At 43.8% G+C, this 21,877-nt stretch overlaps 2 protein-coding genes across 6 annotated transcripts; one reads left to right on the top strand and one right to left on the bottom strand.

Moving 5' to 3' along the window:
• Nucleotides 1-1,525: 1,525 nt before the first annotated feature.
• On the top strand, nucleotides 1,526-8,894 carry eif3d (eukaryotic translation initiation factor 3, subunit D). Its single transcript, XM_024137467.2, is given in 17 exon segments — nucleotides 1,526-1,828; nucleotides 2,527-2,652; nucleotides 2,761-2,806; nucleotides 2,966-3,102; nucleotides 3,204-3,283; nucleotides 3,542-3,594; nucleotides 3,597-3,643; nucleotides 3,810-3,931; nucleotides 4,628-4,760; nucleotides 4,986-5,133; nucleotides 5,336-5,466; nucleotides 5,634-5,719; nucleotides 5,956-6,085; nucleotides 6,215-6,357; nucleotides 6,517-6,709; nucleotides 6,927-7,023; nucleotides 8,792-8,894. Coding segments are annotated over 16 exon segments (1,686 nt in total). The 5' UTR covers nucleotides 1,526-1,828; nucleotides 2,527-2,529; the 3' UTR covers nucleotides 8,809-8,894.
• A 1,351-nt stretch (nucleotides 8,895-10,245) lies between these two features.
• Nucleotides 10,246-14,782, bottom strand: LOC112070058 (uncharacterized). Of its 5 annotated transcripts, none has more exons than XM_024137462.2 (6): nucleotides 14,695-14,782; nucleotides 13,650-13,746; nucleotides 12,214-12,810; nucleotides 12,080-12,115; nucleotides 11,767-11,895; nucleotides 10,246-11,663 (listed from the first exon to the last, which is right to left on the bottom strand). In XM_024137462.2, the coding sequence occupies exons 2-6, from the start codon at nucleotides 13,679-13,681 to the stop codon at nucleotides 10,673-10,675; spliced, it is 1,785 nt and encodes a 594-aa protein (XP_023993230.1). In that variant the 5' UTR covers nucleotides 13,682-13,746; nucleotides 14,695-14,782; the 3' UTR covers nucleotides 10,246-10,672. The 5 variants fall into 5 exon arrangements, with proteins under 5 accessions (XP_023993230.1, XP_070294927.1, XP_023993233.1 ...); XM_070438826.1 differs by having other exon boundaries at nucleotides 11,767-11,892; XM_024137465.2 differs by lacking the exon at nucleotides 14,695-14,782 and adding an exon at nucleotides 14,008-14,051.
• Nucleotides 14,783-21,877: the final 7,095 nt, after the last annotated feature.

Here is a 21,877-nt window from a genome sequence, read left to right as displayed (position 1 = left end):
GAGKAATCMGGGGYYYAYYYSCRTMGMRKYGGMTMMMYKCKAYYAKCCSYWMMMRKKRRRMYAAYMRCRMCKYYYMTRCRRRMMMGYYYWMGGYYYAKCRTRCKYAAGGACAACCATCTCTGTAGCACTCCACCAATCAAGCCTTTATGGTAGAGTGGCCAGACYGAAGCRACTCCTCAGTAAAAGGCACAWGACAGCCCTCTTGGAGWTTGCCAAAAGGCACCTAAAGACTCTCAGACCYTGAGAAACAAGYTTATCTGGTCTGAAGAAACCAAGATTGAACTCTTTGTCCTGAATGCCAAGRGTCACATSTGSAGYAAACCTGGCACCARCCCTACGGTGAAGCATGGTGGTGGCAGCATCATGGTGTGGGGATGTTTTTTAGRGGCAGGGACMGGGAGACTAGTRAGGATCGAGGCAAAGATGAACYGAGCAAAGTACAGAGAAATCCTTAGTGAAAACCTGCTCCAGAGCGCTCAGSACCTCAGACTGGYGCGAAGGTTCACATTCCAACAGGACAACGARCCTAAGAACACAGCRAAGACAASTTAAGAGTGGCTTRGGGACAAGTGTCTGAATGTCCTTGAGTGGCCCAGCCAAAYACCGGAKTTGAARCCGATCGAACATCTCTGGAGAGACATGAAAATRGCTTTGCAMCGARGCTCCCCATKCAACKTGWCAGAGCTTGAGAGGATCTGCAGAGAAGAATGGGAGAAACTCCCCAAATACAGMTGTGCCAAGCTTGTAGCGTCATACCCAAGAAGACTCAAGGATGTAATCGCTGCCTAAGGTGCTTCAACAAAGTACTGAGTAAAGCGTCTGAATACTTATGTAAATGTCATATTTCAGTWTTTTTTTTAAGCAATGCAAAAATGTCTAAAAACCTGTTTTTGCTTTGTCATTATGGGGTATTATGTTTAGATTGATGAGGGAGGGAAAACAATTTAATCAATTTTAGAATAAGGCTGTAACGTAACAAAATGTGGAAAAGGTCAAGGGGTCTGAATACTTCCTGTATATGTACTGATGTGTGAGTAACTGTCAGTAATGTGAGTAACTGTCAGTAGGACCTTTTTTTGTTCTATTGTTCATATTTTAAATGTGTGTAGTTCAGTCCTTGAGCTGTTCTTGTCTATTGATATTCTGTATTATATAATGTTTTGTGTGGACCCCAGGAAGAGTAGCTGCATCTTCAGCAACAGATAATGGGGATCCTAATACAATACCACAACAACAAAAAACATTGAGGAAAGTAGAGGATGGTGAGCAATGGGTGAGGGAGCCTGGGAGGATCCCTGTGAGTATTGGGCCAGTACAGAGTAACCCAAACAGTTTGTTCTTTAGTAAGGTTGACTTCTTGGCATTTATTGCTATGGTCATTACTGCACAGATGGAAAGGAAATCCCAGAAGACTGATTTTGTGGTAGAAGCAGCAGAGACGTTTTGGGTGTTGAGGTTTTAGTCCAGAAGAACTACAGGGGGATTTGAGAAAAGGGGTTCCAGCCTCCCAGGGTGACGGCCTGGTGTAGGATGTTTGGGCCAAAGTAGTGTGAAGGGGTGGTGGGTTTGTTGGGGATAGTGGTGTATATCTAGGGGGAGATGGTGGTTCAATTCATTTTTTTCCCAATTTCACTTTTTTTGAACAAAATGTGCAATTCACACTCCGACCTGTGAAAGGCAGCAATATGCAACAAAGCTTATAGTCTGCCGGAAAACAACTCTTTACGGTACTTTTCCACTTCCTTTTTCTACGGCACTTTTAGAAGAAAATTGTGACTCGGCTGATTGGCCGAATAAAAGCTGCCGTTTGGTCGTCACAATCTRAAAGGTGAGATTCGAATAAGACATACAAAGACGTATGAACATGTCATGTTTACAATTATGTTTAGGGTAAACATAATGTGAGATGTACTCGAGTGGATGTTACTGCCACCGCCGTTAGCTTAGCAGATTGCTATCTGCCACCTGGCTAACGAGCTAGCAAGCATGCTGGTTAGCTTGCCATAGTGTCCATATGGAAACAGAACGTAGTTGCGCTCACTTGTTGATGTCCCCGATTAATTTCCCCTTACTAGATTTGGGTGTTGTGACATTTTTGGTTAACTAACTAGGTCGCCTGCTAATATAATGCTAGCTGGCTAACGTTAGCAAGCTTAGGCTAGGGTATTGTAGATAACGACGTTAGCTATAACTTGTACATTGCTTTCTCTCCATGATGATTACTTGTGCAATATGCAAATAGTCTATCGATGGCAGTTTCTTAGCAATCCAATGGTTGTGTCCTGGGTCCGTGATGACTAGGCCACTGCGCATACTGAAATGCCTATCTAATGTTAGTGCATTGCTGAGTGAAAACAGTGCTGTTCATTGACATTGTCTGAGACCCTGCGGCCTAGGTTACTAATCTTATCATCCACTTGCGTATGTACACCAAATTTCTATCTAATATACATAGTATAAGGTAACTAGATATTGTTCAAATCTGCGTTTCATTTGAAATGTTTACAACATCTGCCCTAACCTCAGACCATGGCGAAGTTCCATGCCCCTGAGATCCAGGACAATCCCTCTGGATGGGGTCCCTGTGCTGTRCCTGAGAAGTTTAAGGACATGCCCTACCAGCCCTTTAGCAAAGGAGACCGTCTGGGAAAGGTTGGTCTTCCTCTGCTGCCTCTCACCTTTAATTATAAACAGCAGTTTGCCCTGCTTCAAGAGGAGGAAATTAGGCTGACTGATTTACTTTTCTGTCCATCTGTGCAGGTGGCTGATTGGACAGGAGCAACCTACCAGGACAAGAGATACACAAGTGGGTTAAATTGTATTGTAGGATTCACAATAATACCATGATATGGTGTAAACATAATCCAGAATATTGCCTATTCTAAATGTCTATATTCAATATTGATTTTGAGGTATTTCAGACCATGGATGCCATCATTTGACATTTGGTTGTATGTTTTGACAGACAAGTATTCATCTCAGTTTGGGGGTGGTAGTCAGTATGCCTACTTCCATGAGGAGGARGAGACGAGCTTCCAGCTGGTGGACACTGCCAAGACGCAGAAGACTGCCTACCAGAGGAACCGCATGAGGTTTGCTCAGGTACAAGACTAACCTGCTCGACCACACACATACACAGTACCCCAAAAAGGCTTTTCTGTGTAACCTTTTCTATAACAGGATGTTTTGTTCTGTTTTTACAGAGGAATCTGCGCAGGGACAAGGACCGCAGGAACCTGACCCAGTTCAATATGCAGACCCTGCCAAAGAGTGCCAAGCAGAAGGGAGGCTAAGCTGCCTGCAGTTGTTTAGCCAATCCACTGCTGATGTTGGCTTTCTAAAATGTTCTCTGGTTTTCTCTATAACTGTCTAATCTCATGTGGCTTTCTAAAACACACGTTCTCTGGTTTCTCTATAACTGTCCAATCTAGTGGCTTTCTAAAACACATGTCTCTGGTTTTCTCTATACTGTCTAATCTATGTGGCTTTCTAAAAACACGTTCTCTGGTTTCTCTATAACTGTCTAATCTCATATGGCTCTGTCCAGGGATCGCATGCGCCTACAGAAAAAGTTCCAGAAGCAGTTTGGCGTCCGTCAAAGTGGGACCAGAAATCCCAGTATGGGAAGATCAAACAATCATCAGTGCACCTCCGGACATCTGAACGTATTGTGATACTCCTCGATAACATCTGTGTAGTCATAGAAGTTTCTGGCAACGTCTTCCCAAACACCTGCTAACGCTACCATACGTTTTCCTGTCTCTCCTCCCTCCCCTTTTCCTTTCCCCCCTCATACCTTTCATTTCAAGGCCCAGTTGAAACCCCGGGACTCGTCGGTGGAGGTCCGGAGTGACTGGGAGGTGAAGGAGGAGATGGACTTCCCCAGGCTGATGAAGATGAGATACATGGAGGTGGAAGACCCCACTGACATGTGAGTGACTTATCAACACTGCATCTGTGTTCAATCCAGGGGAGAACGACTGCGCCCTCGCATTGAGTTCAAGTTGATGGACGACTGTGGTACTTCAGGCATTGTTTCCACAAAACAGTATCCCCCATTATAGTGAAAGGGGAAATGGTGCTCTTTGTGGTCAGTATTCGTAGATGTATATAAACAAAATATTCAAACACAATCATGGTATCAATAATGGCTTCTATTTCACCAGATGTATGTCCTTGAACCGATTACTTTAAAATCACAGACAAAYTTATAAGAATAATCTAGTTGCTAATGGCAGCCTGCAGTACCTCTCTCGACCTTCAATTTGAGATACTCCATGAGAGGGAGCAGCACTGAGCTAGCCTTCAACGTCACTTCATAGAGTAGGTTTCCAACAACTCCTCTGTGTAAAAGGATGGTGACATGCTGAAATGACACTTCCTTATCATGAAATGCGCCACTGAGCATTCTCATAGGAAACAATAGAGTGATGTCATCGATGGCTTTGTCKYTTTTTTRCCCCAGTRTGTCTCAATCACACAGTTCAGAACAAAACCCAGTCTGAATAACATGATGTTCCTGTTGCTTTTCACCTGCAATGAGTCTAGTCTGTTTTTWCCCTTTTTGTTTCTACTGGAAGAAAATATTATATCCACGTAAAGTCAGTTGATTTTCTTTCTCCCTCAGTGAGTGCTGTGGTGCGTTGGAGTACTACGACAAGGCCTTCGACCGCGTCACCACTCGCAACGAGAAGCCTCTCAAGAGCATCAAGAGGATCTTTCACACAGTCACCACCACCGACGACCCTGTCATCCGCAAGGTACACCCTCTCAATTCCACACTTGTACAGCACTGTGCCAGGTACAATAAGCCAGAGCAACATATTATTGATTCAGTCCTTTTGTTGTTTTGTCTGCACGTTCTTGTCCAGAACTAATGGTTTCACACATTTCAGAAACAAAAACATGATTATTACAATGTCCACTGCCCTGTAGAGTGTTCTCTGCTCAGATGTAAATCCTTCCCTATACCCTCCTCTCTGCAGTTAGCTAAGACCCAGGGCAATGTGTTTGCCACCGATGCCATCCTGGCCACCCTGATGTGCTGCACGCGCTCAGTCAACTCCTGGGACATCATTGTGCAGAGAGTGGGCAACAAGCTCTTCTTTGACAAGAGAGACAACTCTGACTTTGGTGAGGCTTTCTCAAGTTAATCTATTCAGCTGTTGGTCCATCTCTGACTGGTCAAGGAAGTCTTGTTTACTAGTGAATCAGTAGTTATACCTAATATCAAACTCTCTCATATTTAAGTCTTCTTGTCATAATGCCAATGTTTAGGGGTGCGTTTGGTTTTTTGTGCATTCGGCTCATCTAACCATCTAACTGTACATGTCAGATCTGTTGACGGTGAGTGAGACTGCCAACGAGCCACCACAGGATGAGGGCAACTCCTTCAACTCGCCCCGTAACCTGGCCATGGAGGCTACCTARATCAACCATAACTTCAGCCAGCAGTGTCTGCGCATGGTAAGACCACTACAATTATACACCAATGGACATGTCRAGTGACATTCCTTCAATGTGAGTGTGATGTGGCWWAAGTCCAAGCATTTCTGCKWTTGTAAAGAATACATTTGAATTGGATGTTAATTATTTCAGTTCTAATAGGATGCTGTGTCTTTGTTTCCCCTCAGGGTGGGGAGAGGCACAAGTTCCCTAACCCCAACCCATTTGTAGAGGAGGACATAGACAAGAGTGAGGTGGCCTCTGTTGCCTACAGGTGGGTACTGACCCGTGCTGCTCTSTCATGCTGCTCTCTCACTACTGCAGACCATCTAATCATTCAGACCATCTAATCATAGTTTGTTCATTCACATCTGTAAGTAGTCTTTTTGGAATTTTTTTGGGGTACTCCTGTTTTTAAATGGATCCATGTGATGTGTCCTGCTGGACTCTGGGTTAGTGTTGAGGGGTAAAAGCTGTGTAGACCTAGAAACAGGTGAGTTTACGTCTCAGGTACCGCCGCTGGAAGCTGGGGGAGGACATTGACCTGATTGTACGCTGTGAGCACGATGGKGTGATGACCGGGGCCAACGGAGAGGTGTCCTTCATCAACGTCAAGACCCTCAACGAGTGGGACTCCCGGGTAAGAGGAGGAACGAGTGATGACAGAAAAGACAGTACMAGATATTTGATGCTATCTCWGGGGATGAAATGCAGTGTTAACTTCCCCTCTAATGCTTAATGTTGTTGAATGTTTTGTTCTTGTCTTAAGCACTGTAATGGAGTGGACTGGCGTCAGAAGCTGGACTCTCAGAGAGGAGCTGTTCTGGCCACCGAGCTGAAGAACAACAGCTACAAACTGGCCCGCTGGACCTGCTGTGCCATGCTGGCTGGCTCAGAGTACCTCAAGCTAGGGTCAGTGCAACTATATACTGTTCACAGCAACCATCTTTTCCCCTTCAAATTGTCCATAAATGCACTTGGTTATGAGCTGAATAGCTTGGTACATCCTCTGTTATAAAACAATTCAACTGACCTCCATCAGTTAAATCCCCTGCCCTCCCCTGTCTCCAGGTACGTGTCTCGTTATCACGCGAAGGACTCTGCGCGCCACGTGGTCCTGGGCACCCAGCAGTTRCAGCCCACTGAGTTTGCCAGRCAGATCAACTTGAGCATGGAGAACGCCTGGGGCATCCTCCGCTGCGTCATCGACATCTGCCGCAAGCTGGAGGAGGGCAAGTACCTCATCCTCAAGGACCCCAACAAGGTGAGCCCGGGACTGCTGACCATGGAGCAGAGCATGCCCTTGACTGTTTCTGTAGAGCGCTGCCAATGACTTGAAAGACTAGTACTTGTCTCTGCAACTTGTAGTAGTTGATTTCCCCCATTGTCTGACGGTGTCTGCACACAGAGCCCAAGAAATGTTAGTGTTCCTTACAGAGAGTCAATATCATCATTGTGTGTTTGTGTGCTTTTGCCAACAGCAAGTGATTCGCGTGTATAGCTTGCCTGACGGGACCTTCAGCTCAGATGAAGATGAGGAAGACGATGATGATGATGAAGAGGAGGAGGAGGAGGAAGGTGAGAAGGACTGCCACCATTGCACTATGCGGTACCTGTACAATGTTTACAGGGCATTCGGAAAGTATTCAGACCCCTTCACTTTTTCCATATTTTGCTACGTTACAGCCTTATTCTAAAATGTATGAAATAGATTTTTTCCCATCAATGTACACACATAATGAGAATTAACAGGTTTTAGAATTATTTGCAAATTAAAAATAAAACGTACCTTTTTTACCTAAGTATTCAGAGCCTTTGCTATGAGACTTGAAATTGAGCTCCGACGCATTCTGTTTCCATTGATCATCCTTGAGCTGTTTCTACAACTTGATTGGAGTCCACTTGTGGTAAATTCAATTGATTGGACAGGATTTGTAAAGGCACACATCTGTCTATATAAGGTCCCACAGCTGACAGTGCATGTCAAAGCAAAAACCAAGCCATGAGGTTGAAGGAATTGTCCGTAGAGCTCCAAGACAGGATTGTCGCAAGGCACAGATCTGAGGAAGAGTACCAAAAAATGTCTGCAGCATTGAAGTTCCACAAGAACACAGTGGACTCCATCATTTTTAAATGGAAGAAGTTTGAAACCACCAAGACTCTTCCTAGAGCTGGCCAAACTGGGGACACGGGCCTTGGTCAGGGAGGTGACCAAGAGCACGATGGTCACTCTGACAGAGCTCCAGAGTTCTTCTGTGGAGATGGGAGAACTTTCCAAAAGGACAACCATCTTTGCAGCACTCCAACAATCAGTCCTTAATGGCCAGAAGGAAGGCACTCCTCAGTAAAAGGCACATGAAAGCCTGCTTGGAGTTTGACAAAAGGCACCTAAAGACTCTCAGACCATGAGAAACAAGATTCTCTGGTCTGATGTAACCAAGATTTAACTATTTGGCCTGAATGCCAAGGGTCACGTCTGGAGAAAACCAGGCACCACTCATCAACTGGCCAGTACAATCCCTACGGTGAAGCATGGTGGTAGTAGCAGCATCATGCTGTGGGGATGTTTTTTAGCGTTAGGGACTGGAAGACTAGTCAAGATCGAGGGAAAGATGAACAAAGCAAAGTACACAGATCCATGATGAAAACCTGCTCAGGACCTCAGACAGTGGCGAAGGTTCACCTTCCAACAGGACAGTGACCCTAAGCACACAGCCAAGACGACACAGGAGTGGCTTCGGGACAAGTCTCTGAATGTTGTTGAGTGGCCCAGACTTGAAGCCGATCGAACGTCTAGAGACCTGAAAATAGCTGTGCAGCGACGCTCCCCGGCCAACCTGACAGAGCTTGAGAGGCTCTGCAGAGAAGAATGGGAGAAACTCCCCAAATACAGGTGTGCCAAGCTTGTAGCGTCATACCCAAGAAGACTCAAGGATGTAATTGCTGCCTAAGGTGCTTCAACAAAGTACTGAGTAAAGCATCTGAATACTTAAGTAAATGTGATATCATTTTTTTTATTTTTTTATATAAATTTACAAAAATGTCAACCTGTTTTTGCTGTGTCATTATGGGGTATTGTGTGTAGATTGGGGGGGGGATTACAATGTAATCCATTTCAGAATAAGGCTGTAACAAAATGTGGAAAACGTGGAGGGGTCTGAATACTTTCCGAAAGCACTATATATTACAATGTGTGGTCTTAAATTATTTATTTGATTGTATTCTGTCTAATGGTTTGTAAGTAATGTGATTTGTTTACTTTTTGTACAATACGTTTAGCATATTCTGAATTACTTATGTTTTCTCTCCCTCTTATTTCTCTCTACTTCCTGTCCTCTTTTTCTAGATGAACAAGAACCCTAAGGTCTGGCAATTGCACTAGTGACCTGGTGGCCTGCATCACACAGAAAATACTCCTCATTATATTCAAATAAAGATTTGAGAAACTGGCTCTTGTTTCCATTTATTTTGTATTTTCTCCTACTGAAAAATAATCACTAAGCAGGCATGAGTCAAGGATTCCTATTCTGCTCTTCTGTGAAGTGTATATATTGTTATTAGCAATTGAGATTTCTGGTATATTTAGATACTTGATGTTACTGTATACAGGTTGAGTGAATGGCTACTGGGTAGTTGGTGAGGGCAGAGCTACATCAATCTCTATGCTGATCTATATCCCAGATGACTTCCAAGGCATGTCACCTGTCTGCTCCTCAAACACCTGGTCAAAGCTGAGCCACTGTAAAGGTGTTCTTCCAGTCTTTTATTTGCCAAATAATTAATATGTAGCTGTTTGAGATCTTCAAACATAATGACATATGAACTTCATTCTTTACTAAGGGTGAGCTCTTACATTCAATCTTGTTTGCCAGAGATGTGTGACTGATAAGTGAGTCTGTTTTGTTATTGCCAGAAACTACCCCTCCCAACTCATCTGGCACTGAGCCAGTGTCCAGAAGCTGAGTCTCCCTCAGGCACAAAGAAGCTGTTCCCATACAATATCGTTTGGGGCTGTGTCACAGCCAGACTCATGGCTGTAGACCGTAAGCCATTCAGACAAGATGGGAGGGAGAGGACTGGGGAAAACAGATGTTGTATACATTGTTCTGATGAAAGTGGAGTATATTTGAAGGCACTGGTTGTGTGTTGCCATATGATATACAGTGGATTCAGATGAGGTCATAGTGGAAATGAAAGCTCAGATTTTCAACCAGGTCAGTTTTTGATCTATCCTGGCAGAACTAGAAACAGGAAGTGAAAACACACTGCAGTCAGATAAACTGTCCTGACAATCTCAATACAATGATTGTAATGATCTCATTAGTGATTTTAATTTTCAGCTATAGTACATACTGTGAGAAAAGGTTGTTTAAAGAGATATGCAATAAAATAGAACTATGTTATTCTGTTTGTTCATTTAGGCCAAGCAGTCCCTCTGAGGTCTCAGGGTTGCGAATAATCCTTATCGGAGAGAGGCGGGGAAGAGTGCTGTGGGAAATGGCATCCTAGGCAGAAGGGGTGTTTGACGTGGTGTGGGTGAGAACCAGGGAGGCGGTGAGGAGGCAGGGCAAGGATTCCGAGAGGCAGGTGACAGTGGAAGACGCCTAGTTGGGAGGGGTTCCTCTCTGGGGGTCCAGAGGGAAATCGTCCACGGCGATCCTGGAGGAGGCCAGGATCACTGATGTCTGGTATTAAATTGTCATGATGAGAATGCAGTACCAAAGACCACTTTTTATATATATTTCCCCCTTCAGAATACCAGCAAGTAGGCCTATTATTATTAACACAAAAAAGGCCAGACATGATCAGTCCATTTCATAACATTTCCACACAAGTCAACATCAGAATAAATTGTACTAACATGTTTCATTGCCTGTTAGCAAGACATCTTCAACTTCCAGTGAAGTGAGGAATATGTCTTCTGTCTATGAAGGTACATGTCAGCAGCACAATCATAGAAACATTATTACATTTCACTTTCAGTATTTTGACTGAACACATTGTAAACAGGGCATGACATTAAACAGACTACTCTGAACAAGTAATAAACTGAATACATTTCATCAAATTACCTTCATTTTTGTTTTGTAGACTCTTGTGTATAGAATGATTCATTAAAATTAAAGTACTTTGTGACATCTATTTTTGACTGTTGAACATTCCAAGTGCCACTGTACAGTATGTTTGAGAGGCCCTATCTTAAAACTGGTAAGTCATTGACGTTGACCTACTGTGTCATACACATAGATTTTTTCTCTTTCAGATTCTGCTCCAGAGGGTAAAATGGCTGCTCCAGGATTCTCTGGCACTTCCTGGACTTCCAAATTCCTCTACACAGCGAGTCATGGATCCTTTGCCAGGAGTCCAGCTCTGTGCGCCACAATGCTGATCTGGCACGGATGAGCTTGGATCTCTCACTCTTGCTGCCTTTGGCCAGGCTGACGCTGTCTTTACAGATGAAGAAGACATCCAGGCCAATGAAGAGGGCGTTGAAGGTGATGAAACCAGCCCGCGCCGAGCTGGAGAGGGCTAGTGGGGTGCCTTTCGCCACCTGTCCAATGTCCGGGATGTCCCCTGCTAGCTTGGGTAGGTTTCGTGCTGCTTTGCTTTCCTGGAACACCAGCTTACCAGCGCTTGCGATCAGATCTTCATTAGCAAAGGCCTTCACACTCAGAGCTGAGGCACAGTCCATTATGAAGTCGATGCCTTTTCCGATGGCCCCGGCTGTGGCAATCACCTTCCCTGCTCCCAGCACAACATCCACCCTGCTCTGCTCCAGGATGGGCTTCATATTCCTGGCCACATCCTCAAGACACTCCTGGAGACTCTCCACATCCTCCATGAAACTTTGGAATATTTCACTGGCTTTCTTCTCATGGATGCTATTGACCTTCATCTCTGTGATACCAGTGGTTATACTGTTGACCCCACTGGTGACCCCCAGGCTGGCCCCTGCAATTGTGAGGGCCAGTGACACTCCACCAGTGACAGGGGACAGAGCTATGCCCACGATGGATAGGATCCCTCCAGCCACCCCCACTGAGCTGCCTGCCACACTGGAGATCTTAGCCCCCAGCTTCATCCTGTCCAGCTGCACAGCACTCTCCTCCAACTCGGTCAGAAACTGCTCCATCCTGGGCCGGCGCTGGCTGAACTGACCAATGAAGCGCTGAGCAGCCCCTTGGAACAAGAACGTCAGTCTGAGGTTCTGGTCCATCCTGGGGAGATGGATTCAACATCTATTTACTGTATACCAATAAACATAGTTCTTGCTCAAAAATATCAATAGAAGTTTAAAGAGAACAACCAAACTAACCTTACCTGATATCACTCAGCTGATTCAAATGGTCCAGCATCTTTTGTATGGACTCTTCACTCACATCAGCACCAAGGTTGACCACAGGGATGTCATTCTTCTTTTTCCAAAACAGCATTTGACTGATGTAGCTACTGTAGCAATGCATATTAATTTCAACATTACATTATATTCATTTGATTATTATGTGGCTTTTGAATTATATCACAAAAGCACCATAACCTTGTCAAATGACATCTGAGAAGAAAGGCCAAAAATGAAAGGAAAATAGTACAACTATGCTAATATAATATAAATGCTGATTTTGAGGGATCTTACCCAAGTTTATTCTCAGACTGTGGTATGATCTGTAATCTTGAAGGAATAAAATGGGCATCAAGTGTTTGTAAAATGGCAATGATGAAGATTACATGAGTTAATGTTGAAGCAATTGTGATGGGAGCTCCACTTACCCCTTCTCCATCCTTTTACAGACCTGCTGGCTGATTTGTATGTATCTATCCAGTTGGCAGGCCAGCACCTCTACATTGAGGAGGTTGGGAATAAAGAAGGCCTTAGCATCCCTCTTAAAATAGATGAGGAGAGGGCAGGCCATTCTGGCAGCAATGATGACAGCCTGAACACTGGCAGGGCTCGTCCCCTGAGGCAGACAGAGGAACCTGTTCTCCTCAAACACCAACAGACAGGTGACCGCCAGACACTCCACAGCATCCAGGAAGTAATCCAGCTTCTCCAGGCCTCCCAGAGTGTCCTTTAGTACAGCTCCCAGCTCCTTCTCCAGCTCCTCACGCCTACTGTCTGCAGTCACCTGGGTCAGACCGCTCCATACGAACTCCCCAAACGCCTTGGCCTTGGTCGCTGAGTTACGGACATGGTCGAACTTAAGGTCAATTCTGTCTGCCCTCTCCTTGATGTCCCTCATCATTTCCAGTTCTGTCTCCCTCTGAAGGGCCCATTTGGAATGCCTGTCACAGAACTCCCTCACTCTGTGAATGTGGCTGAGGGTGTCTGAGATGTACTGGCCCAAGAGCTCCCTTGTTAATGCTGATCTGTAACAAAAGAGTGCTATACTATTGAATTCAGGATAATCCCTATATAAATTATGAAGTTGTAGATTTACAGAGTGCCAACTTTACCCTTTTATTGAACAACCTTTACTGAATGAATACATTGCATTCTTTGTCAACAATGCCCTCTGTTGTTTTTGTAATGTAGCCCAACAACACTCTCCTTTCTGCCCCAGTTATTAAACCTCTTAAATGTAAGGTCCCCTATGTGGTTCTGGTACCGGTTCCAACCGACATTTTTGCTTATAAATCGATCTGTGGACACAGTAGATCGAAATGGATTAAGTGAAAGCCCTGGTTCCCACGGACACCGTAGTATTTTTTCTCAGCCTGTGTGATGTAGGATATGAAATCTGAAACCACTTGAAGCTGGGATGTCTCTCCTACCATTTCATTCACTCTTCCAACTGTCCATCAACTCCTGAACCCTACATCACAGGTTTCATCATGGTAGCACATTAAGAGATAAGTTTTAGATTAATGGCTATAAATCTATAGTTAGTCATTTTATAATTTGATTATGCTATATTTAGAAAGCATAAGTCATTTCAATCGTTATTCATACAGTTTTGTTGAATAGGAAATACATCATATCAAATACTTCATATTTGTACTGTGTACTTGAGCTTGTCCTCAAAAGTGACTACACCTCAGCAATTTATAACTATTTTTTACCAGAAAGGTGAGATTTTAACCTTTCTTTGAGTATACAGCATTACTAGTTATTGTTTACGGCCCTCTCATGATACATTACTTTTGTGGATTACGTAGATGACATTTTTGATTACATTTAGTTACATTTAACTGGTTAATAGTCTCACCGTGACATGATGCTCTCCCTGTGTTTGGACATTTCCTGGTTTTGCTGATATCGTTACTGAACCGTGTTGCCTTGTCCCCAGTGCATGTCCAATGGAACTGTGGATAAAACAAATTTAAATCACAGGCATGAAAAATAAAAGTCTACATTTCTGTTCTTAAATAATTTTGCATTAGGATTCACAGACATCGCATAGCTACATGCGCAAACACAGTACTTCATTTGTAAATCGGGAGGTCCCGGAAAACATTGTGAGCGCGCGGAGTGGTATCCCACCGTATCCGGGGTAGACATTGAGGAAAGAAAGTGACAAACAACGTAGCAGCGCAGCAGACCGAGTAAACAGCCAAGTAGCCTACTATATATGTTGGTGAAATGAACAGGGGAATCAGTTGCTGATTCCGATTTCTTATAGCCTCATTCTAGACAGTGTGCAACAACAGTTTCAGACGTCACTTCCATATGCATATGCACACATACTCAGCTGTGGTGTTTACAAGAATGGTTTTGTTAACGCTCATCGCTTTTATTAGAACGGTAAATAGGTACCGGAACGAACCAAGTCAAATCTGAGAGATGCTGGATCCGGCTCAAATTGAGCACTGGGGCAAAGGTGTTAAAACTTTTCGAAGTACAACATTTTTAAAAAGGGACAATCTGCAGTTGTTACGTTCATTTTGGAATGTATAAACATTTCGATAGCCCTATGTACACATTATCTATTGAAGAATATAATGTATTGCCTCATTAGCTTAGTCCAACTCTCGTATCCCACCAGAACCCACAACATAAGCTTGTTTTACTCTAATGTTTGTAAAAAAAAAAAAAACACTATATACCCTCAATACATGGTTAAAACTATAATGTTGATATCATGGATGGTCAGTCCTTGTATGCATAGGTCTGTCTGTGAAGTGGTTACAATCTCCAGTCCCATCCCTCAATTTTTAGCTGAAACGGGCTGGTAAAACGCTTTGTTATTGTTTCAACTGTTGATTGCCCGTTTCATTGAATTAAATAAAAATGGATGTATAAATCTCACTCACCTTGACAAAGGGGCTGAATGCTGTTCAGTCTCCCTACACCGGAAATGTGTGTCTCAGTTTCGTTGCCCTTTACCAAACTCAACTTGGATTCATTGGGCTATAATAAGAACGCTTGGCCGCGTCACCGCCATGCCTTTGAATGATTGAGACTGCGAGGCGAGAAAGAAACGCCAAAACACAGAGCAAATTATTTAGTAAACAAATCTGTTGCGTGGAACAACATTGTGGCCTATTTTTTTGTGTAAATTTTAAAGTTTTGCACTTGTGACATGTATGTGTAATTTATAGATGAACACACATGCAAACTACATGTTGATGTTTTAAATGTATGTCAATTGTATAGTATTTTGTCTGTAATATCCTTTTCGTTATGTGTTGGACCCCACTAGACTAACTGTCACCACTGACATCGGCTAATGGGGATCTTAATCAAATCCTAAATCTTACCCTTTCAAACATCCCCTTATTTACAACTTATTTGCAGGTATAACCCTTTTATACATATCAGTGGGAAACTGGCAAATTGGGAGGATGTTGCATGGGGGCTGTTTGCAGTTCAAATTAGGAAGGTGTTAAAGAATGGAAGTGTTAATGAATTTACCTGCAAAAAGCAGAGAACCATTCACACAGACCTGATACCTGTATTTTGGTTACAGGGTCGGTGAAAATGCAGGAATCAGTACTAGGTCTTTAGGTGGCTTTTATTTTTCCATGTTTAAAAAAAAAAATCCTTACCCCTTTTCAGATATACATATGTCCCACCTTGCTATCTTAAGGTGAATGCACTAACTGTAAGCCAGAGCGTCTGCTAAATGACTCAAATGTCAAATGTAAATGTGACTGACCAGCTCAAATCGGTCTTATGTAGCAACATTTTAAATTGTGTTTTTTACATTGGATAAAGTAGAGACTCAGACCTACAAAATGGTATATCATACACTGCATTTCTGAGGAACAATGGGAAAGTAATTCTGCTTTGAAAGTTGATAAACTTAGCATTGTTCACACCCTCTTAAGCCAGCCCCACCCATCTCTTTAAGGATTCACATGTGAGGTCATGTGCTAAACAGTGAGTAGTAAAGATTAAGACTAAAAGTGGTAAAAGTAGTAGCCTACAATAATGAAAAATTCCAGGTAAACAGAAAGTGTCCAGATAAAAATATTTGATGACGCTTACCCAGACACACTTGTCTAAATTGATGGGTCATGTGAAATAAATGCTAAAACCCCCAGCCACATCCAATGGTGGAAAAAGTACTAAATTGTCATACTTGAGTAAAAGTAAAGATACCTTCATAGAAAATGACTAAAGTAAAAGTCACCCAGTAAAATACTACTTGAGTAAAAGTCTAAAAGTATTTGGTTTAAAAAAAAGTAAATGGAATTGCTAAAATGTACTTAAGTATCAAACGTAAAAGTATAAATCATTTAAAATTCCTTGTATTAAGCAAACCAGACAGCGCAATTGTTTTTTTTATTGTGTCACGTTCTTCGTAATAATGGTCGGACCAAGGCGCAGCGTACTTTGAGTTCCACATAATTTAATAAAGAAGTGAAACTTTAGAAAAGACAAAACAATTACGAATAAACGAACCGTGACGACAATGCAGCGCTAACAGGCAACTACACAGAAACAATATCCCATAACCCACAGGTGGAAAAAATGCTACTTAAGTATGATCCCCAATTAGAGACAACGATTACCAGCTGCCTCTAATTGGGAATCATACAAAGCACCAGCATAGAAAATAAACCTAGAACCCCACATAGAAAATATAAACTAGAACAACCCCTAGTCACGCCCTGACCTACTCTACCATAGAAAATAAATGCTCTCTATGGTCAGGACATGACATATTGACGGATAGCCAGGGGTACACTCCAACACTCAGACATAATTTACAAACAAAGKATTTGTGTTTAATGAGTCTGCCAGATCAGATGCAGTAGGGATGACCAGGGATTTTCTCTTAATGAGTGTGTGAATTGGACAATTTTCCTGTCAAAATGTAACGAGTACTTTTGAGTGTCAGGGAAAATGTATGGAGTAAAAAGTACATTATTTTCTTTTGGAATGTAGTTTAGTAAAAGTAAAAGTTGCCAAAAATATAAATAGTAAAGTAAAGTACAGATACCCCACAAAAATACTTAAGTAGTACTCTAAAATATTTTTACTTAAGTATTTTACACCACTGGCCACATCTTGCTAAGTGGATGGGTCTCTACAGGAGGTGTAAACGGTACAGCCAAATGGTTACTTGCATAGTAGCAATATCAGAAATAGATAGCGTGAATATAAATAAAATAATATACAGTATGTACAAGAACAATATCAATAACGATACCAGTGATAGACGAGGGGTAAAGTGGCTGAGCAGCAGGTTAAAAAAAAATAGTAGCAACAACGTATGGCGTGTGTTAGGAGATAGTCATTTGAATAGAGGCACTGCAGATAGTGCTGATGACTGGTCCGTCCGAACCTCGCATGAACAAAGAACTCTATATTCGGAGAGCCTGTTTCTGTCCTGCCCTTGACTTTGGTGTAGGGAATGTGATGTCCATAGCCTCTTCGTCGAAAAACTCCTTGATCTTCTCAAAAAGATACGTTTGTCAAGCTGTGTCCAGTCCAGGTGGTGCTTGTACAGGCAGACCATCTATGGGAGGAAGGATGTCAGTGTTCCACAGCAGCTGAAACCTGATCCCCACTGAGTCCGAACGCTCCTTGGCGACAACAACACCGGGCTCCAGAGCATCGAAGCTGTAAACAGGAAATAACCAAAACATTTTAAAAGACATTACAACCTTGCAAAATATAAATTCACCTCCAAAGTTTAGATAAGAATAACCTCATACAATGCAATGAAAATTATATTCCCCTGAAGTGCTGGTACTGCTTGATCTGTGGCAGCGGCCTGAAGTAAGGAGTCAGGTGTTGTTGCCAGCCATAGCTTTCCACCAGCACCGTACCATCCTACAGTCCAACTAGCTGTGGGATGTTGACCCCTGTCACAGTGCTGTCCTTCACAACACCAGCAATCTCAGACAAAGTGTTCCCTCTGGTTTTCTGAAGCCCTGCTTGATGAGGCCGGAGCACCAGTCGGGGGCAAACTTGGTGTGGCCTGTGATCAGGAAGTGAAGATCCAGACTGTGGTGGAGCTTGTGCATGGTCTGGAGCACAAACTTGTTCTTGTTTTGGCCACTGCAGTTATCACAATTCAGGTCCACACGTGTTTCCCCAACTCCATAGTTGGTGAATAAATGGTGCTTGTAGTTGATGACTGCGCTGCTGCCTTTGCCTAATGACATGCCTTCATCAATCATGTAGTTGACTTGTATTTTTTTATGTAAAAAAGTTACTGCAGTATCTTCTCCCTGCCACATGAGGGGGCATGGCACCAACCTGAGTGACTGGAGTAAAGCATATGATCCTAGAATTGTAGTGTTGTGATCATATACCTCTGTGCTTGTTTGTGATGAACCTATCATTAATATGCATAGAATCGTCAAGAGAGAATCAGATGAATTTAGGTATTGATGGTGTGTCTAGACAGTATGGACAGTATATGAATAGAAAAGGTGTGTACAGCAGTAGTTATATAGGCAGCCTTGACTAGAATACAGTATATACACTGTGTATGAAGCATTAGGATCACCTTCCTAATATTGAGTTGCACCCCCTTTTGCCCTCAGAGCAGCTTCAATTCGTCGGGGCAAGGTGTCGAAAGCGTTCCACAGGGATGCTGGCCCATGTTGACTCCAATGTTTCCCATAGTTGTGTCAAGTTGGTTGGATGTCCTTTGGGTGGTGGACCATTCTTGATACACACGGAAAACCCAGCAGTGTTGCAGTTCTTGACACACTCAAACCGGTGTGCATGGCACCTGCTACCATACCCCGTTCAAAAGCACTTCAATCTTTTGTCTTATACATTCACCCTCTGAATGGCACACATTCACAATCCATGTCTCAATTGTCTCAAGGCTTAAAAATCCTTCTTTAACATGTCTCCTCCCCTTCATCTACACTGATTGAAGTGGATTTAACAGATGACATCAATAAGGGATCATAGCTTTCACCTGGATTCACCTGGTCAGTCGAGAGAGAGTGGTTCACTATTCCCCTGTAAATACTGCATATTTCCTTGTGTCTCTGTGCTTCATCTTTCCTCCCGAAGGCACCGGGTTCAGGGAGATTAAATACGGGCCCTGCTTTCACATTGGGATTCCCCAGCATGTTCGCACCACACTGCTTTGGTGGTGACACATTGCTAAACTAAATAGATTGGATTGTAAAAGTGCTGTGACTGGGAAGGTCAAGTCTTCCAATACCACTGAAGCAAGCACAATCTGATTCAGCTCGCCTGCTTTAACTTGGTGCTGGGCTGGCAGACCCCTCCCCATCCCCTTACTCTCTTCCTACTAATACCATATAGTTAAAGCTGGGTTCCCTGTGGACCAAGACATACTGAACAGACTGATATAGATATGGAATAAGAAAGTCAAAACTGGTGGATGAAATTACAACAATACCATAACCAGCCCCAAAAGTGACTTATCAAATGTGCAAGAATTTCTTTGTTTTGTCTTCGGAATTAAGCATTCTATGTGTTGCTCTTGTCACGATCGTGAGGAGAGACGGACCAAGGCGCAGCGGGATTGGAGTTCCACATCTTTATTTTAGTGAAACTTAAACAAACCAAGAAACAAACAACGACCATGAAGTACTGTAGTGCTGACACTGGCACTCGCAGCTCAAACAATATCATAGAAGCAGGTGGAGAAGGTTCCTAAATATGATCCCCAATTAGAGGCAACGATTACCAGCTGCCTCTAACTGGGAACCATACAAATCACCAACATAGAAAACCAATGACTAGAACACCCCCTAGTCACGCTCTGACCTAAACACCATAGAGAGCCTTGGTTCTTGACAGTGACAGTAACCCCCCCCCCCCCCCCAAAGGTGGGGACGCGGCCGCAAAACCTGAAACAAATGGGGAGGTTAGGGGGGTGACTAGTGTCGGTGGCGGCTCCGGTGGCGGGTCGTAGCCCCGACACGGATCCGGCCATGGAGCTGGGTTGGCGGCGCAGAGGAAGGCTCGGCATGGAGCTGGGTTGGCGGCGCAGAGGAAGGCTCCGGCATGGAGCTGGGTTGGCGGCGGCAGAGGAAGGCTCCGGCCATGGAGCTGGGTTGGCGGCGCAGAGAAGGCTCCGCGGCCATGGAGCTGGGTTGCGGCGCAGAGGAAGGCTCCGGCCATGGAGCTGGGTTGGACGCCGCGCCCGAACTGGGCACCGGTGCCGAGAAGGCTCTGGCCTTGGAGCTAGACTGGACACCGTGCCTGGACATTGGCGCAGAGGAAGGTCCTGCCATGGAGCGGGACTGGACACCGTGCCTGGACTGGGCATCGGGGCAAGAGGAAGGCTCCGGCCTTGGAGCGGGACTGGACACCGTGCCTGGACTGGGCACCGGCGCAGAGGAAGGTTCCGGCCTTGGAGCGGGGCTAGACGCCGTGCCTGGACTGGGCACCGGCGCAGAGGAAGACTCCTGCCATGGAACAGGACTGGGGAGGGCACTGGAGGCCTGGTGGGTGGAGCCGGCGCAGGGTGCACCGGACTGGTGACACGCACTTCAGGGCGGGTGCGGGGAGCTGGCACCGGACGAACCGGGCTGGGGAGACGCACTGGAGGCCTGGTGCGTGGAGCCGGCACAGGTGGCACCGGACTGGTGACCGCTCTTCCACTCTCCGCTGCTCCGCCGACCACTCGTGCCCCCCCCCAAAAAAATATTGGGGTTTCTGTGGCCACGGACCCCGGCGTCGTCGCTGTCCTTCCACCTTCCTTGGTGTCTCCTTCCAAGGAAGGGTCTCACATCCGGACATGATTTCCTCCCATGTCCAAACTCCTTAACCTCCATAACATGCTGCTTGGTCCTGCGTTGGTGGGATATTCTGTCACGGTCGTGAGGAGAGACGGACCAAGGCGCAGCGTGATTGGAGTTCCACATCTTTTATTTTAGTGAAACTTAAACAAACCAAGAAACAAACAACGACCATGAAGTACTGTAGTGCTTACATGCCAGCTCACTCAAAACAATATCCCATTAAGCAGGTGGGAGAAAGGGCTTCCTAAATATGATCGCCAATTAGAGGCAATGATTACCAGCTGCCTCTAATTGGGAACCATACAAATCACCAACATAGAAAACCAATGACCAGAACACCCTCCTAGTTACGGGGGGTTGGCAAGAGCGTGACAGCTCTTGCCAACCCCCATTTTGTCACACTTCTGCGATGCAGAGATTCTGTCTTTACATCCTGTAGGTCTGATATCTGGTTGGAAGTTAACTCAACAGTATTGCTATTCGTCAACAACTCAGATTTCGAAACCAAACATGGTCAAATGATTATAAAAGGGTCTTAGATTCATGGCCTTTCAGGCTATGGATTTTTCTCTCTCACTCTCCCTCTCTGATCATGCCTAGAATAACGCTTGTAATGCTTGTTAATGCTTTGTAACTTAAGCTTATTCCTTATATGTAAATCCATTAAGAAAAGTAATTAAATACACATTGTCAGACGTTTCTTGATTGTCTATTACTGTAACGCAACTGTAGTCTCTTGCATATTTCAATTTTATGGAGTCAGATCAACATTTAATAGATTTTGTTAACATATTAATTGTATAGTCTTATTATGGGTTGCATGTGAGGTGTATATATAAAATATGAACTCACTACAGTTTCATAACCTGTTGTCTGTTATAACAAGCAAATTATGGTCATTTATGATATACCCTTAGAAATGCATTTAACTGTGAAATTATATATTTTTCTTCTCTAAAATAAAGCTTTACCTCTCATCTCAGCCCAATCCAGTCGCTGCTTTTATCTGCCAAAGATGAAACATAGTGACTTTAGAAAGTATTCATACCCCTTGACTTATTACACATTCTYTTGTGTTGCAGCCTGAATTCAAAATGTATTAAGTATATTTTTTCTCACACATCTACACACAATAACCCATAATTACAAAGTGAAAACATGTTTTAAGACACTTTTGCAAATGTATGGCAAAATGTAATACAGAAATATCTAGTACTCACACACCTGAGTCAATACTTTGTAGACACACCTTTGGAAGCAATTACAGCTGTCTTTCCGGGTAAGTCTCTAAGAGCTTTCCACA

The sequence above is a fragment of the Salvelinus sp. IW2-2015 genome, unplaced genomic scaffold (assembly GCF_002910315.2).
Source record: "Salvelinus sp. IW2-2015 unplaced genomic scaffold, ASM291031v2 Un_scaffold1213, whole genome shotgun sequence".
Taxonomy (NCBI): Eukaryota; Metazoa; Chordata; class Actinopteri; order Salmoniformes; family Salmonidae; genus Salvelinus; species Salvelinus sp. IW2-2015.
Note: the sequence above shows the minus strand (reverse complement) of the source record. Positions and strands in the feature narration are given on the sequence as shown.